This window comes from Tiliqua scincoides, chromosome 3 (genome assembly GCF_035046505.1).
Source record: "Tiliqua scincoides isolate rTilSci1 chromosome 3, rTilSci1.hap2, whole genome shotgun sequence".
NCBI lineage: Eukaryota > Metazoa > Chordata > Lepidosauria > Squamata > Scincidae > Tiliqua > Tiliqua scincoides.
In genome coordinates this window covers 14,300,048-14,314,066 of record NC_089823.1, presented here as the reverse complement: position 1 = coordinate 14,314,066, position 14,019 = coordinate 14,300,048, and the positions used below count along the sequence as shown (strand labels likewise).

Here is a 14,019-nt window from a genome sequence, read left to right as displayed (position 1 = left end):
GCCCCAGCCCAGTAATCATCTTAGTCGCTCTCTTTTGCACCTTTTCCATTTCCACTATGTCTTTTTTGAGATGTGGCAACCAGAACTGGACACAATACTCCAGGTGTGGCCTTACCATAGATTTATACAACAGCATTATAATATTAGCCGTTTTGTTCTCAATACCTTTCCTAATGATCCCAAGCATAGAATTGGCCTTCTTAACTGCCGCTGCACATTGGGTTGACACTTTCATTGACCTGTCCACCACCACCCCAAGATCTCTCTCCTGATCTGTCACAGACAGCTCAGAACCCATCAGCCTATATCTAAAGTTTTGATTTTTTGCCCCAATGTGCATGACCTTACACTTACTGACATTGAAGCGCATCTGCCATTTTGTTGCCCATTCTGCCAGTCTGGAGAGATCTTTCTGGCGCTCCTCACAATCACTTCTGGTCTTCACCACTCGGAAAAGTTTGGTGTCATCTGCAAACTTTGCAACCTCACTGCTCACCCCTGTCTCCAGGTCATTTATGAAGAGGTTGAAAAGCACCGGTCCCAGGACAGATCCTTGGGGTACACTGCTTTTCACCATTGTGAAAATTGCCCATTGACACCCACTCTCTGCTTCCTGGCCTCCAACCAGTTCTCAATCCATGAGAGGACCTGTCCCCATTCATTTCAATATTTTATTTTTAATATATTGAACTAGATGCTCCCATGGTATGTGACTGCATTTGGGGAAATGTTACAGACCTGTACTTTTAACAAGCTGCATGATAGTAAATGGGGCTTACTCCTAGGTAAGTGTGGGTAGGATTACAGCCTAGGGTTGTCAAAAATTTTCTTGCTTGATGTCAGTTCTGGCCATGACATCACTTCTGGTGGTTCCTGACAGATTCTCATTCTAAAAAGTGGATCCTGGTGCTAAATGTGTGAGAACACTGATTTATTAAAGCTTGCAACAGAAGCTCTAATCAAGTGTCAAATATTTTATTTTAAATTAGACTCACAGCAGAATTACAGTATACCTGTATAAGTTACCTGCATAAGTTCAGTTACATTCAATTTGTTTCCATGCACTTGTCAACTTTTTGAAAAGTATCTCACACACAAAAATTAAAGTGAACTTTGACAGCAGCTGTATATGTCATCATACAATAAATACATATTCCAGTTCTCTTAGTTACATTGCAATAGTGCTTTACAGCTTTTAGTTATAGTAGATGTTTGCTAGTTTGCAGTACCTGAAGACGTACTACCATATTGTCACCACTCATCTAAAATGGTTTCCGATCTGCTTAAAAGCCATGGCTCCCAACCCAGAAATCTTGGGAATTGTATTTTCATGTGGCTAGCAGTCCTTCTGAAGACTCTTCACCATTCTGACAAAACTACAATTTTTGGTGTTCTTTGGGGATGCTGTGCCAATAAAACTAGTTTCAAAGTGGTTTAAATGTGTGGTATAGCCTTAAGGCAGTGACCTTCAAGTCACTTAAGTCAATACACGGATACAAACTTATTCAGATGTCAAACACTGAAACATTTCTTTAGATTTGCACTTAGGATGGTAGACTGTACAGCCAAAAAAAAACCTAAGTAGCTCATTTTAAAGTAACCTCCATAATTTTAATGTTACTTTCTAGCTAGGTACAGTTAGGAAAATGGGCCTTATTGTGTGATTTCAGTGAGATTGGCAACCTTACACTGGAGATCAGTGGAACACAGATACACTGGAGATCAGTGGAACTGATCCAATATATCTCAGCCTAGCAATTTTAAGTACTACTTCTCTAGTACTTTAATTATCCACTTTGTAAAACATCAGACCTAACCACATTCACAGTCAAGGAAATTCCACCTACTTCAAGGGGACTTACAGGTTAGTAAAAGTAATGGAGCTTCCAATGAGCATTGAGACCTTTGGAGCAAGTAGCTTATGCATGGAAGCCTACAGTTCCCTCACTGACCTTCTGCTGAGTATTATGAGTCTACTGTAGAGGTAAGGGGTTTTTGGCTTACAATCTTAAGTAATAACCTTTCAACCACTTATTCATGAATAGCCTCCATAATTAAGAAGAGCAATCCTTGATGGAGCAACAGCACACCACACTCAGAATTAAGTCCCATTTCAGCAGGATTTGGTTTTAACTTAGAGTTGATTCATATAAGATGTTCAAACTGGCTAACAAAATGTACAAGATATACTCAAGTTGCAACAGCATCCTAGCCACAACTCACACTCACTGCTGCAGTTTTCTTTTTCATGCACAGCACATTCACTACACTGCATAGTGGCGCTTTTAACACGTGTGCCATTTCATACATTGTCATCATCCACGCAAACGGCAACTTAATCAGGTCAGTACCCAGTTTCTGCCTTGTATAAATACTAGTCAAATATTGACATGTGTAGATATTTTGAAACAATATACACAGTCACATTATATATTAATTTCTTCACACTCACATGTACAAACTTCTTCAAACTCTTTACACTCTCACATAATACCAGAACCAGGGGACATCCACTAAAATTGAGTGTTGGGCGGGTTAGGACAGACAAAAGAAAATATTTCTTTACTCAGCGCGTGGTCAGTCTGTGGAACTCCTTGCCGCAGGATGTGGTGCTGGCGTCTAGCCTAGACGCCTTTAAAAGGGGATTGGACGAGTTTCTGGAGGAAAAATCCATTATGGGGTACAAGCCATGATGTGTATGCGCAACCTCCTGATTTTAGGAATGGGTTAAGTCAGAATGCCAGATGTAGGGGAGAGCACCAGGATGAGGTCTCTTGTTATCTGGTGTGCTCCCTGGGGCATTTGGTGGGCCGCTGTGAGATACAGGAAGCTGGACTAGATGGGCCTATGGCCTGATCCAGTGGGGCTGTTCTTATGTTCTTATGTTCTTAAACTCATGGCTACTTCTCACACTGCTCATGAATAATACCCAAGTGTTTCCACAAGTCACTCTCACAAAATTAAAATGTGGAACAGGAAGGCAAGTACATATAAAACTAAGCGTACTACCAAGCAATTCTTGGAATCTCATGGTAATGAATCTTTTAGGCCACTTCAAATGCCATACTTTGTGCTCCTGGATTAGATTATTTTTTTTTAAGAATAAGGGCCTAGATGAAACTGTTACTTTAAGATTGATCATTCAGTCACTTTCAAGAAATGAATTCTTTAATAGGACCTAGGATCATGTTTACAGATCTAAGAAACAATTACTCTTTAAAATACAGGGGATTACTGTGCCAAGTGGTCTTGACCACCTTAGCAGCTGTTTTTAGAAGCTACAGGAGCCATGACTGAAGCTTTACTTCAAGAAGAGGTCATCAAACTTTCAGCTGCTGGGGCTACAGACCTACTCTTGTGATGGGTCAAAACAGGTCAATTAAAGAAAATATGCATATTTTGTATACTAAGAATTTCCACAAAAGGAAAAAAAAATATTGTAGCTGTGGAGCTACCTGCTTGCTCTCCTTTAGCTGGGCTCTTAGTAAAAGCAATCCAGCCCAGCAGAAGGGAGATGTTGCAAGTGGGAAGAAAGGAAGGCGGGACAGGGCTGCATTTAATTATAATGACACTGGTTCAGCACAGGTCAAATTGTACTGAGAGGCTAGATGTGGCCCATCAAGGTGCAGTTTGGACTCCTCCATCATAGGTTCCCAGAGATACAGTCCTTGCATAATATTCTATATGTAGATACTTATAACTTCAAAAAGACAGACTGAGCAACACAAAATGTTATGGTTTGAAGATTAACACTTCATGGCATATACACATTGCCTCAAACATCCCAGTAGGCCTTTGGTCATAACATTGCACTATTGATTTGAGGATGACTTGGTCTTTATTAGCTGAGAGGATGCAACTACAACCATGCCCTAGTATCTGCGGGGAATCAATTCTGGAACCTCTCGTGGTTAACTGAGACTGCGGATACCCAGGGATGCCCACACCACCCACCAGGGGCTTCCGCAGGCCTAAGAATGCCTTATAAGGCAATAAAACGTCACTTCCAGTTTCACTATGGAAACTGCGGTTGTTTTCTTTTGCCAAACCATTCTGAGGCCCGCAGAGGCTGCGGGCAGATGAATGTGGCCTCTGCGGGGGTCAGAAAAGCCTCTGGAGGGGGCACGTAGGGGGGGCCCTGGATCCGATTTGTGGATAACTGAATCCTCGGATATAAGATCCACAGATACAGGCCCCCATATGTGCTAATGGCCAGATGGTAACCACAGCACTGCATTTATACATTTTGGCAGTTTGTCTTCAGTTTTTTTTGTCCAAGCATAGCTGTCACTTAGGCCTCATTAATTCCACCACATTTTTTGAAGTAGAAGAATTAATCATTTTCATAACATGCTCATGTTATGTATTCAGATATGCGAATGCTCTTGCTGTGTTAAGTGGTTAATATGGAATAAAGCTCCAAAGTATTAAGGATTCCTCCAAAGCTTTTCAAGTAAAAGTGGAAATGTTTCACAAATATAAGGGTAGTGTAGTTTATATTATAAAAATAATGATATCTTATCAAAATGAGACCCCATTTTAGCATCTCAGAGAGAGTAAAGCTGTGTCAAGAGGTGGGGGTGAAAGCACCAACGTTGAGTGCAATTACAAAGTGTACTTTTTACAAAGGCGCCGGCAGTGTATTTCAACATTCACAATTACAATTCCTAAGAATCAGACACAGAGTTTGTGCAATTTTCAACAATTTCAAACAGGTAATGATATATATCAGTCCTTCGAGCGATATCATATGCAGTTTCATCCAAGTTGTTTTTGAGATTTGGTTTTAAATAGCGATTCATGAGCAACAGTTCAAGGGTTTCCTTACTCTCCCGGTTCCCTGCTGCAAGGTGCAACGGTGTCAGCAAGCCATTGGTCTGGGCATTGATATCTGCGCCATGTTGAAGCAAGAATGAAGCTATCTTTGTGTTGTTCCACTTGCATGCGCTGTGTAGTGGTGTCCAACTGTCTACTGTCAGTGCATGGACATCTGCACCATGCGCAATTAACTTGCGCACAACATCCAAATGTCCATTATAGGCAGCACGGTGGAGAGGGGTATATTGATCTTCATCACGGACATTTACTGGAGCAAGATTTTCAGACAGAAGTCTTTGTACTGTGCAAAGCTGTAGGAAGAAAAACAAGCATATAGTTATAGTTGAGCCTTAGGAAGTAGATGGTAGCACTGTGTTTGCCGACGGGAAAACTCAAGTTCAAAACCCTCCCAACAATGAAGCTCACTGTCCATCCTTGGTCAAGTTAATCATTTCTCAACTGAACTGAATGCAGGGTTTTTGCAAGTATAAGACAAGGTAACTGTGAAGTTAGTAATTGGTTTTTATTATGGTGTACAAATGGCATCAAGACTTTTGGCTGATCTTGACTTAAGTGCAAAACCTTCAACTGTATCATTAAAGTCATTCTGGAGACCTGTTCAAAGACCAAGTAATGAAATTTGCTTGGTCCAAATCCCCAATGTCCAAATCCCCACTATGAGCTTTCTCTTAATAACTTCAAATACTGGATTTTTTTGTTTGTTTTGAAGCACCATAAACACTGCCCCAGTTATTTAACTGGGTTATTTCTTACCCTGCTTTTCAATTCCAAGGCCTTCAATTCCAAGGCCAACAAAGATTTATAAGCAATAAGACAATACAAAGAAATAGACAAGAGCCAGAGCATATGAGTACCGAACACGTTTACAACAGTAGTTGAAAACCTCAGTATAAAATTATCTTGCTGAATTCACCTTCTATCAAGAAGGCATCCAGCCTGAACCAATTAGAAAAAATTATAAACATACCCAAAATTGACAATACACTTCTTACCCTATTTTTTTCAGCAGCCCAAAGAAGAAGCTTATCTGGATTGTTTTCCAGTTTTTTCTCTTGAGCTTGGTACCATTCCTCAGTTTTTTCATCTTGATCTTCTTCATCAGAATCTCCAGACCAAAGACTCTGTGTTCCTGTAGGGATTAGGTGTCTGTGGGTTTCCAACAATTCAAGCTGGTTAAAACTCTCAGCAAAATCCTTGTAATCTTTTATCTCATCCTCTGTATTCTCCGCTGACTTGCCACTTTCATTCATTTTGCAGGCTTGAGCATGCAGGTCCCAAATATTCACAAATAAGTATCACTGCTTCTTCTTCTGGTTTGTTTCATTTCTAGGTCATACATCACGAGATTTGGAAAACATGTGAAAACTGCTAACAAAAGCGAATGAAGAATGGTATAGACAGCAGCAACATCATAACAACCTTTTGAGAAAGGGGAAAAAAAGAGGTTACTATCATGACCAGAGGCAGAAGATAACAGAAGTTCCGTACCCTTTACCAGTTACATAAATGAGAGTATTGCAGCAGTGTAGCTACACATGCAAGGATAAAAAATACTGTCCTTCTACTCTCAGTGTCAGCTTATATTAGAATCTCTCTTGTACAAAAGGTCTAATGAATTAGTAGAGGGATTGCTGCAAGGGGTGATAGCTCAGGGCAGAGTATGTGCTTTGCATGCAGAAGATTCCAGGGACAATCTGTCACATCTCCAAGAACGGGAGAAGACCCCTGCCTGAAATGCTGAGGAAGAGCTGCCACCAGTCAGAGCACAGAAAACACTGACTTAGTATAAAGCAGAGAAGCCTTATATTGTTGCAGGTACAAGTAGCTATTCAGTATACAATTACAACTGCAGCTTGGACAAGGCATAATTCATGTTTACGTTATAAATACAACACAAGAACACGTTTTATGGTGCTACACAAAGCAAAGTCAATGGGTCTCATACAGAAACATTATGGGAAGGGATTTTTGCTATTATGTACAGGTTATTATGACAAAAAGTTCAACATACACAGATTCTACAACTAAAACAAACACCATATTGGAGTTATACAGAGGGATGGAAATCTTGACCCGGGTCCACAGGGTCTCAGTTGACAACCAACTTCCAGCTCAGCTTTCTTACTTTCTGCTTCAGGGAACCAAGCAGAAATATTTCTTTTGTGCCTGTGTCCCAGGGAACAGGCTTGACAAGAGAACAGCAGCATACGTAAGTATGTGTTTGCAGCAACCCCTCTCCTCCAACCTACTTTCAAAAGGTACACCTTGGAATAAGGTGTATCCTGGTTTCATTTCTATTCTCTGCTGGTCTAGGTTGTTTACAGCTATTAAAAGATTTGTTAATCCAGTAGCAGAGTAGATTAGAGACCTTCACCACCACGCACAAGGATTCAATTTCTGATCACCATTTGCAATGTGGACTATATTTGTGGGCCCCCGATTCTGAATCACAGAATTATACCATTGCTTCACCAAAAACCAGTCTTTGTTCAATTAGTACAGCATGTTCAGGTCATGAAGCCATATAGAAGACAATGTACAAGAAAGCGCATAGACCACCAAGTACATCTTCAAGACCAGCAGTCATCTGAATGACAAGTCAAAATTCTATATAAATGAGCATGATGGCCAAGACAGACTCCCTATGATTGCCTCACCTACCTAGGAGATGTATTTGCAATATACAATGCAAGATCTTTCACAATTGCAGTGCAGTTTTCCCAGTGGTAGTTCCTGCGACTGATTTGTTGCAGCACATTTTTCAGCTACTGCTATTACAAGGCATTGTTGCTGGGTAACTGCAGGTAACGAAGGTCAGACACGTTTTCCTTCACCAAGTAGGATACTCTGTGTGGAGGATAATTTTAATTATGCAAACCACTCCTGATATAACATAACACAATGCCTCTTCAAAGAAAATCAATAGCACACATCAAACACATTACATTTTACTAAACATTCTAACAAGTATTACAAGGTACTTCAAGTATCCCATCTAACAAAATGCACCACCAAAGTTGTCTAGAACAATCTTCTACATATAGAAAAATATCTTCTGATGACCAGGGTTCACAGATTGGTTTCCAAAGCCTGTCCAACCAAAGTTTGTGCTTGGCAACACCTACTGTATAGCCATACCCTAATTCAGAGGGGCAAAATCGCACCTTCAGTGTTGCACTAGGCTCCTGAGACACTAAGAAGCTAGAAGCCTTGATGCTTCACAGTTCCTGTACAGCTCAATGCACCTGCAGGAGTGAGCCTCTACACTGTGATGTGGCCCTCCTGCCAAAAAGTTTGGACACCCCTGCCCTATAGAAATGAGTCTATAGCTTCAAAGTATCATAAAAGTATCATAAAAGCTCAGCACAAGGTCAAAGAAGTCTCAGACCATATCTCACTTTCAACTCCTAGGTCGAAAGCTTTCCAGTACCAAGCACACCTGTGGTTCCCTGCTGATTGACCACAGACTGGAAAAATAATAGACTTGAAAATTTGAGGGAGGACTCATTTTCAAAGGTGGGCAAACATTTCACCTGTTCTACTGTCACCACTGAAACCAGCTCCTTACACATGAAAGTGGAATGAGCAGCGATCATTCCTTTTGAACTACCTTCAACTTTCTGAAAAACTGCCACATGGAGACAAATATCACTCCACATGCGAAACAAAAGTTATCTTCTAAAGGCAACCACTCACACGTATGATCTTCACCCAATCCCTTTCCTATTCCACTACAACCACCCTGCACTTCAAAAGTCTATGCTTCTCTTCCTAGAAAAAGAAGTGTGATTCTCTCCTCTGCCAGAATGTTCTCTCCCTAGAAAAGGTTTTTGATTCTCTACCAGAATAAAAAACCTGCATATATCTGTATTATAGAAGAGTAATCAATCCTCCAAAGAAACAAGACAGTTCAAAATAAATGGGGACTGAGCATGGAAGTCACACAGTTCAAGATGGCACCATTACACCAAGAGCCCCATTAAGAATTGCGTAGGCCAGCAGTTTTCAATCTTTTTCATCTCACAGCACACTAACAAGGCACTATCGGTTAGTTTATCAAAATTATCAAAGGACACCACTGGTTTTTTGACAATTGACAAAGAATTCCGAACTGCAGGTGAGGGGGGTTCATATCCCCCAGTAACCCTAAATGACCTTCTCCTAAACTCCTGCAGCCACCTGCGGGTCATTAGCAGGACATTAATGTACTGTGGAAAATTGCTGGTATAGACAAAAGCAAACAATCCTTACGTATGTGGTAAGAGAATATTATTATTATTATTATTAACTTTATTTATATCCAACCTTTCTCCCCACAGGGACCCAAGAATAGACAATTATAAAGAAATCTAGACGACAGCAGTCCTAACGAACAGCAGTGCAGTTTCAGAGTTGTATAGAACATTCTATGGTACCATGAAATCATCTTTCACTGCACACCCCACGTTTCTGGGAGCTCATTTACTTCTGATGTTTTTCACACAAAACATTAGGACTGGAATTGTATGCAGACTAGCATGAGCTACAGCAGATGTCTTTCCAAATATACAGGACAGAACTAAGCTGTAAGACTGCAATCCCACGCAAGTCCCACAGAAGTTAACAATGTCCACAGGAGATAGCCACGTTAGGGCCCAATCCAATCCAACTTTCCAGCACTGGTGCAGCAGCAGTACAGCCCTGAGACAAGTGAACAAATGTTTCCATATTTTGATGAGGTCTTTGTGCTTATTTGCTGTGATTGATCAGAACTGAGATCTGGGGGGGGGGCTGTACAGGTCGATGAAAGTGTCAACCCAATGTACGGTGGCAGTGAAGAAGGCCAATTCTATGCTGGGGATCATTTAAAAAGGTATTGAGAACAGCTAATATTATAATGCTGTTGTTCAAATCTATGATAAGGCCACACCTGGAGTATTATGTCCAGTTCTGGTCGCCACATCTCAAAAAGGACATAGTGGAAATGGAAGACGTGCAAAAGAGAACTCTGCTGGGGCACCTTCCTTATGAGGAAAGGCTATGGCGTTTGGGCCTCTTTGGCCTAGAAAAGAGACACCTGAGGGGGGACATGATTGAGACATACAAAATTATGCATGGGAAGGGCAGAGTAGATAGAGAGATGCTCTTTACACTCTCACATAACACCAGAACCAGGGGACATCCACTCAAATTGAGTGTTGGAAGGGTTAGGACAGACAAAAGAAAATATTTTCTTTACTCAGCGTGTGGTCGGTCTGTGGAACTCCTTGCCACAGGATGTGGTGATGGCATCTGGCCTGGACACCTTTAAAAGGGAATTGGACAAGTTTCTGGAGGAAAAATCCATTATTATTATTATTATTATTAACAACAGTATTTATATACCGCTTTTCAACTAAAAGTTCACTGTGGGTTACAAGCCATGATGTGTATGTGCAACCTCCTGATTTTAGAAATGGGCTATGCCAGATGCAAGGGAGGGCACCAGGATGCAGGTCTCTTGTTATCTGGTGTGCTCCCTGGGACATTTGGTGGGCTGCTATGAGATACAGGAAGATGGACTAGATGGGCCTATGGCCTTACCCCATTGGCACAGCAGCACTGGCACTGGAAAATTGCAAAGGATTGGGCCCTTAGTCTGTTGCAACAAAAAATGAAGGAGTCCCATGACTTCTTAAAGGCCAATACAAAGTATAAACTTGTATTTTAAAAGAGTATGCTATAATACATTTGTTAATTCTAAAGCCAAGGTCTGTCTCTCATCCCAATCCTATCCATACTTTCCTGGGAGTAAGCCCCACTGACTCAAATGGGACTTACTTCTGAGGAGAAATGCATAGGATTGGGCTGTCTGTCTTCTTATTGAAGTAAATGAGAATTATTGCCAAGCAACTACAGCAGTGGTCTTTGTGCTTTTTTGTGCCACAACCCAAATGAATGAATGAATGAGGACCCACCATTGCCTCTATCCACCCCCTGCGAAATCGAGTCTGTCTCAGAGCCCAGTCCTATCCACACTTTCCTGACAGTAAGACCCACTGACCGTAATGGGACTTACTTCTGAGTAGACATGCACAGGACTGGGTTGTCAATCACGCTCCCCCCTCAGGCGCCTCTTTTCTAGACTGAGGAGCTCCAAAGGCTCAGCGTTTCCTCACCAGGGAGGTGCCTCTGCCCAGTGAGGCTTACTCTCGAGTAGGCCAGCAGGCGACTTGCGCGCGGTGTAAACTGCGAGCCACTCTGCCCTGGCGTGCAAGCAGGCCCAGGGCCAGCATCAGCATCATCCCAGGAGCCCATCGCCGTTATCCCGTTGCCACGGCAACAGCAGCAGCCTGAGCCTAACGTCAGACGTTGAAATCCTGAAGGACAGGCGCCCCCACCTCGCCAAGGACCCGGATGAGCCTCGCCCGTGCACCTTCACCTCAACGCTGTTTCTCCCTCAGGACAGCGGCCCGCCTCCGAGGCCCCGCAGCCACGTCCATCTCCTGGAGGCGGGTCCAAGGAGTGACCAACGGCTCTGCCTCCTCCGACGAGCCTTCAGCGCCTCGCGCCCGGGAGCGACTTCCGGCCTCGCTCGGGCCGCCTCTGAAGGCTTCGGTCCCCGGATGTCAGCCGCGCCTGCGCAGTGAGAACAGGTTGCGGTCTGTGAGCGAGGGGGCGGGCTCCGCGGGAGGGTGACGGTTGGCGGGGAGGTGGCCGTCATCGCGCCACGCGCCTCTTCGCGCGTGCGCGAGGTGGGTGGGGCTACCCTCTCTGCGAGCGGCGCCATGGAAACCTGAGGCGCGCCTCGCGTCTAGGTAGGCCCTGGGGGAACCGTGCCCGTGAGCTGCTTCGTGGAGGCCTTTCAACCGGAGGAGGCCACTCCGCTCCCAGACCAGGCCACAGCGCTAGGCACGTCCTCTCAGAAGTACGTCCCCTTGTCTTGTGTAGGGGTCAGCCACTCAGACTGAGCCTGTGGAAGTTCCTGCCACAGGACACAGTGATGGATGGGGGGTGTTCTCTTCCCCACCCAACACCAGAACCAGGGCACAGCTGCTCCAACAGAGTCGGTGGAACTCCTTGCCACTGGATACAGTGATAGATAGAGCAGGTGGGGGATGCTGTCCCTCTCACACAGCAGCAGAACCAGGGCACAGCCACTCATACGGAGCCTGTGGAACTCCTTGCCACAGGATAGAAGGATGCTCTTCTCTTTCTCACACAGCACCAGAACCAGGGCACAGCCACTCAAATGTAGTCTGTGGAACTCCTTGCCACATAATACAGTGATAGATGGAGTGGATAGGGGATGTTCTCTTCCCTTTCACACAACACCAGAACCAGGGCACAGCTGCTCAAACTGAGTTGGTGGAACTCCTGCCACAGGACACAGTGGTAGATAGTGTGGATGAGGGATGTTCTTTTCCCTTTCACCCAATACCAGAACCAGCAGAGATCCACTCAAATTGAGTGGAATTAGAAAAGACAAAAGCAAATACTTCTTTACTGAGTGTGTAATCAGACTGAGGGGCTGGGGGCTCCCCTGGGGGCTGGGGGCTAAGAATAGGCCCTCAGTTTGGCTGTACTTGTCGTAAGAGGCGACTAAACAGCCACCGGGTAGATGGGACTCGTCAGCCTAGGAAGGCAGCTCATCTAAGAGAAGGAAACTCTGACCTCAAACCTCCACTGCCTTGTGGCTACATCCAGTTCTGGAAAAGGCTTCAGGAGTCAACCTCGAGGCAAAATCAGGAGCCGGAGTCCCTTAGGCAGTTCATGGCTGAACACAGTCACGTTCTGGCAACTCCTGCGACGCCGCTGGAACCAACCATATTGGCTTCTGCCTTTCCATTGGACCATTCCAGCGACGTGGAGAGGGGGGATTTGCTGCATGGGTAACAACCTATCCTCCATACCTTCTTTACCCAGGCTTCGCGCACTGGAGAGGACACTCCAACTTCGCCATACGGCGTCGGCACAACACGGGAAGCAGCAGTTTACCGGTTATAAGTCTTTGCTCGATTGGCGTAGAGCATGACGCCAGGGGCTGCTTCCGACGGTGGGAGAGATCATTGCATCTCATTGGGCAGCTACCGCCCGCCTTAAGCTGGGCAGTCCCCAGCCAGTAAGGTGTTGCCTCGCCACGGTCCGTTAACCTCATGGGGTGCGTGGGGTTTAGGGTGAAAACCGACAAGCGGATCGACAACTCTGCACCATGCAACAGAAAACAGAAAACTACTGCCCTAAAGCTGGGCACCTGGAACGTTAGGAACAGCTGTCATCGACATGGAGCTGAGCAGACTGCAGATGGACATCGTCGCCCTTCAAGAGACTAGGCTGCCAGATTCCGGATAAGGCCCATAGCCAGGGAGACAGACCAGGGACAGACTGCACTTGCTCCCGGTGTGGAAGGGATTGTCACTCCCGGATTGGCCTTTTCAGCCACACTAGACGCTGTGCCAGAACCACCTTTCAGAGCGCGATACCATAGTCTTTCGAGACTGAAGGTTGCCAATACCTAATCAGACTGAGGGAGATTGGACAATTTTATGGAGGAGAAGTCCATCACAAGTTACAAGTCCTGATGTGCAACCTCCTCATTTTAGAATCAGATTACCTCAGAATGCCAGGTGCAAGAGAGGGCACCAGGGTGCAGGTCTCTTGTTGTCTTGTGTGCTTCCTGATGCTGCTGTGGGCCACTGTTGGATACAGGAGACTGAATTAGATGGGTTTTTGGCCTGATTCAGCAGGGCTCTTCTTATGTTCTTAGGATTAGCCGCTCTGGCTGTTTTTCTCTCCAAATCAGCTTCTGCTGTTTTAGGAATGGTTGTATTATTCAGGCCCACCTCATTCCAGAACTGCAGAGTTACTATTCATAAGAACATCAAATCAACCCCACTGGATCAGGCCCAGAGCCCATCTAGTCCAGCTTTCTGCATCTCACAGTGGCCCACCAGATGCCTCAGGGAGCACACACGACCACAAGAGAGCTGCACCCTTGCTTCTGGCACACTGAGGTAGCCTACTTCTAAAATCAGGAGGTTGCACATATCCATCAGGGCTTGTAATCTGTGATGGACTTTTCCTCCAATCTCCTTTTAAAGGCATCTCAGCCAGATGCCATCACCACATCCTGTGGCAAGGAGTTCCACAGATTAATTATTCACTGGGTAAAGAAATATTTTCTTTTTTCGGTTTCAGCTCTTCCAACATTCAATTTTAGGG

At 44.4% G+C, this 14,019-nt stretch overlaps 2 protein-coding genes across 8 annotated transcripts in view; one reads left to right on the top strand and one right to left on the bottom strand.

Moving 5' to 3' along the window:
• Positions 1 to 959: 959 nt before the first annotated feature.
• Positions 960 to 11,407, bottom strand: ANKRD49 (ankyrin repeat domain 49). 5 transcript variants are annotated; one of them, XM_066622368.1, is made up of 4 exons: positions 10,877 to 11,407; positions 7,501 to 7,686; positions 5,832 to 6,258; positions 960 to 5,129 (listed from the first exon to the last, which is right to left on the bottom strand). In XM_066622368.1, exons 3-4 carry the CDS (start codon positions 6,087 to 6,089, stop codon positions 4,668 to 4,670), a joined length of 720 nt encoding a protein of 239 aa, XP_066478465.1. In that variant the 5' UTR covers positions 6,090 to 6,258; positions 7,501 to 7,686; positions 10,877 to 11,407; the 3' UTR covers positions 960 to 4,667. The 5 variants fall into 5 exon arrangements, with proteins under 5 accessions (XP_066478465.1, XP_066478467.1, XP_066478464.1 ...); XM_066622370.1 differs by having other exon boundaries at positions 11,199 to 11,407; XM_066622367.1 differs by lacking the exon at positions 7,501 to 7,686.
• A 153-nt stretch (positions 11,408 to 11,560) lies between these two features.
• MRE11 (MRE11 homolog, double strand break repair nuclease) overlaps positions 11,561 to 14,019 on the top strand; it is a 36,140-nt gene continuing 33,681 nt past the window's right edge. For 2 of the 3 annotated variants that reach the window (XM_066620262.1, XM_066620260.1), the window contains exon 1: positions 11,568 to 11,725. The gene's annotated coding sequence lies outside the window, so the exon portion shown is untranslated. Of the gene's footprint in view, positions 11,726 to 14,019 lie in introns of all 3 variants that reach the window. The other variant, XM_066620261.1, reaches the window with a different exon arrangement.

What these genes read in the sequence shown, in the direction of transcription:
- ANKRD49 (XM_066622368.1), bottom strand. Translation starts at nt 6,089, where the DNA reads ATGAATGAAAGTGGCAAGTCAGCGGAGAATACAGAGGATGAGATAAAA. An exon ending in GGGCTGCTGAAAAAAATAGG is followed by an intron (nt 5,130 to 5,831) that starts GTAAGAAGTGTA and finishes TTCTTCCTACAG; the next exon opens with CTTTGCACAGTACAAAGACT.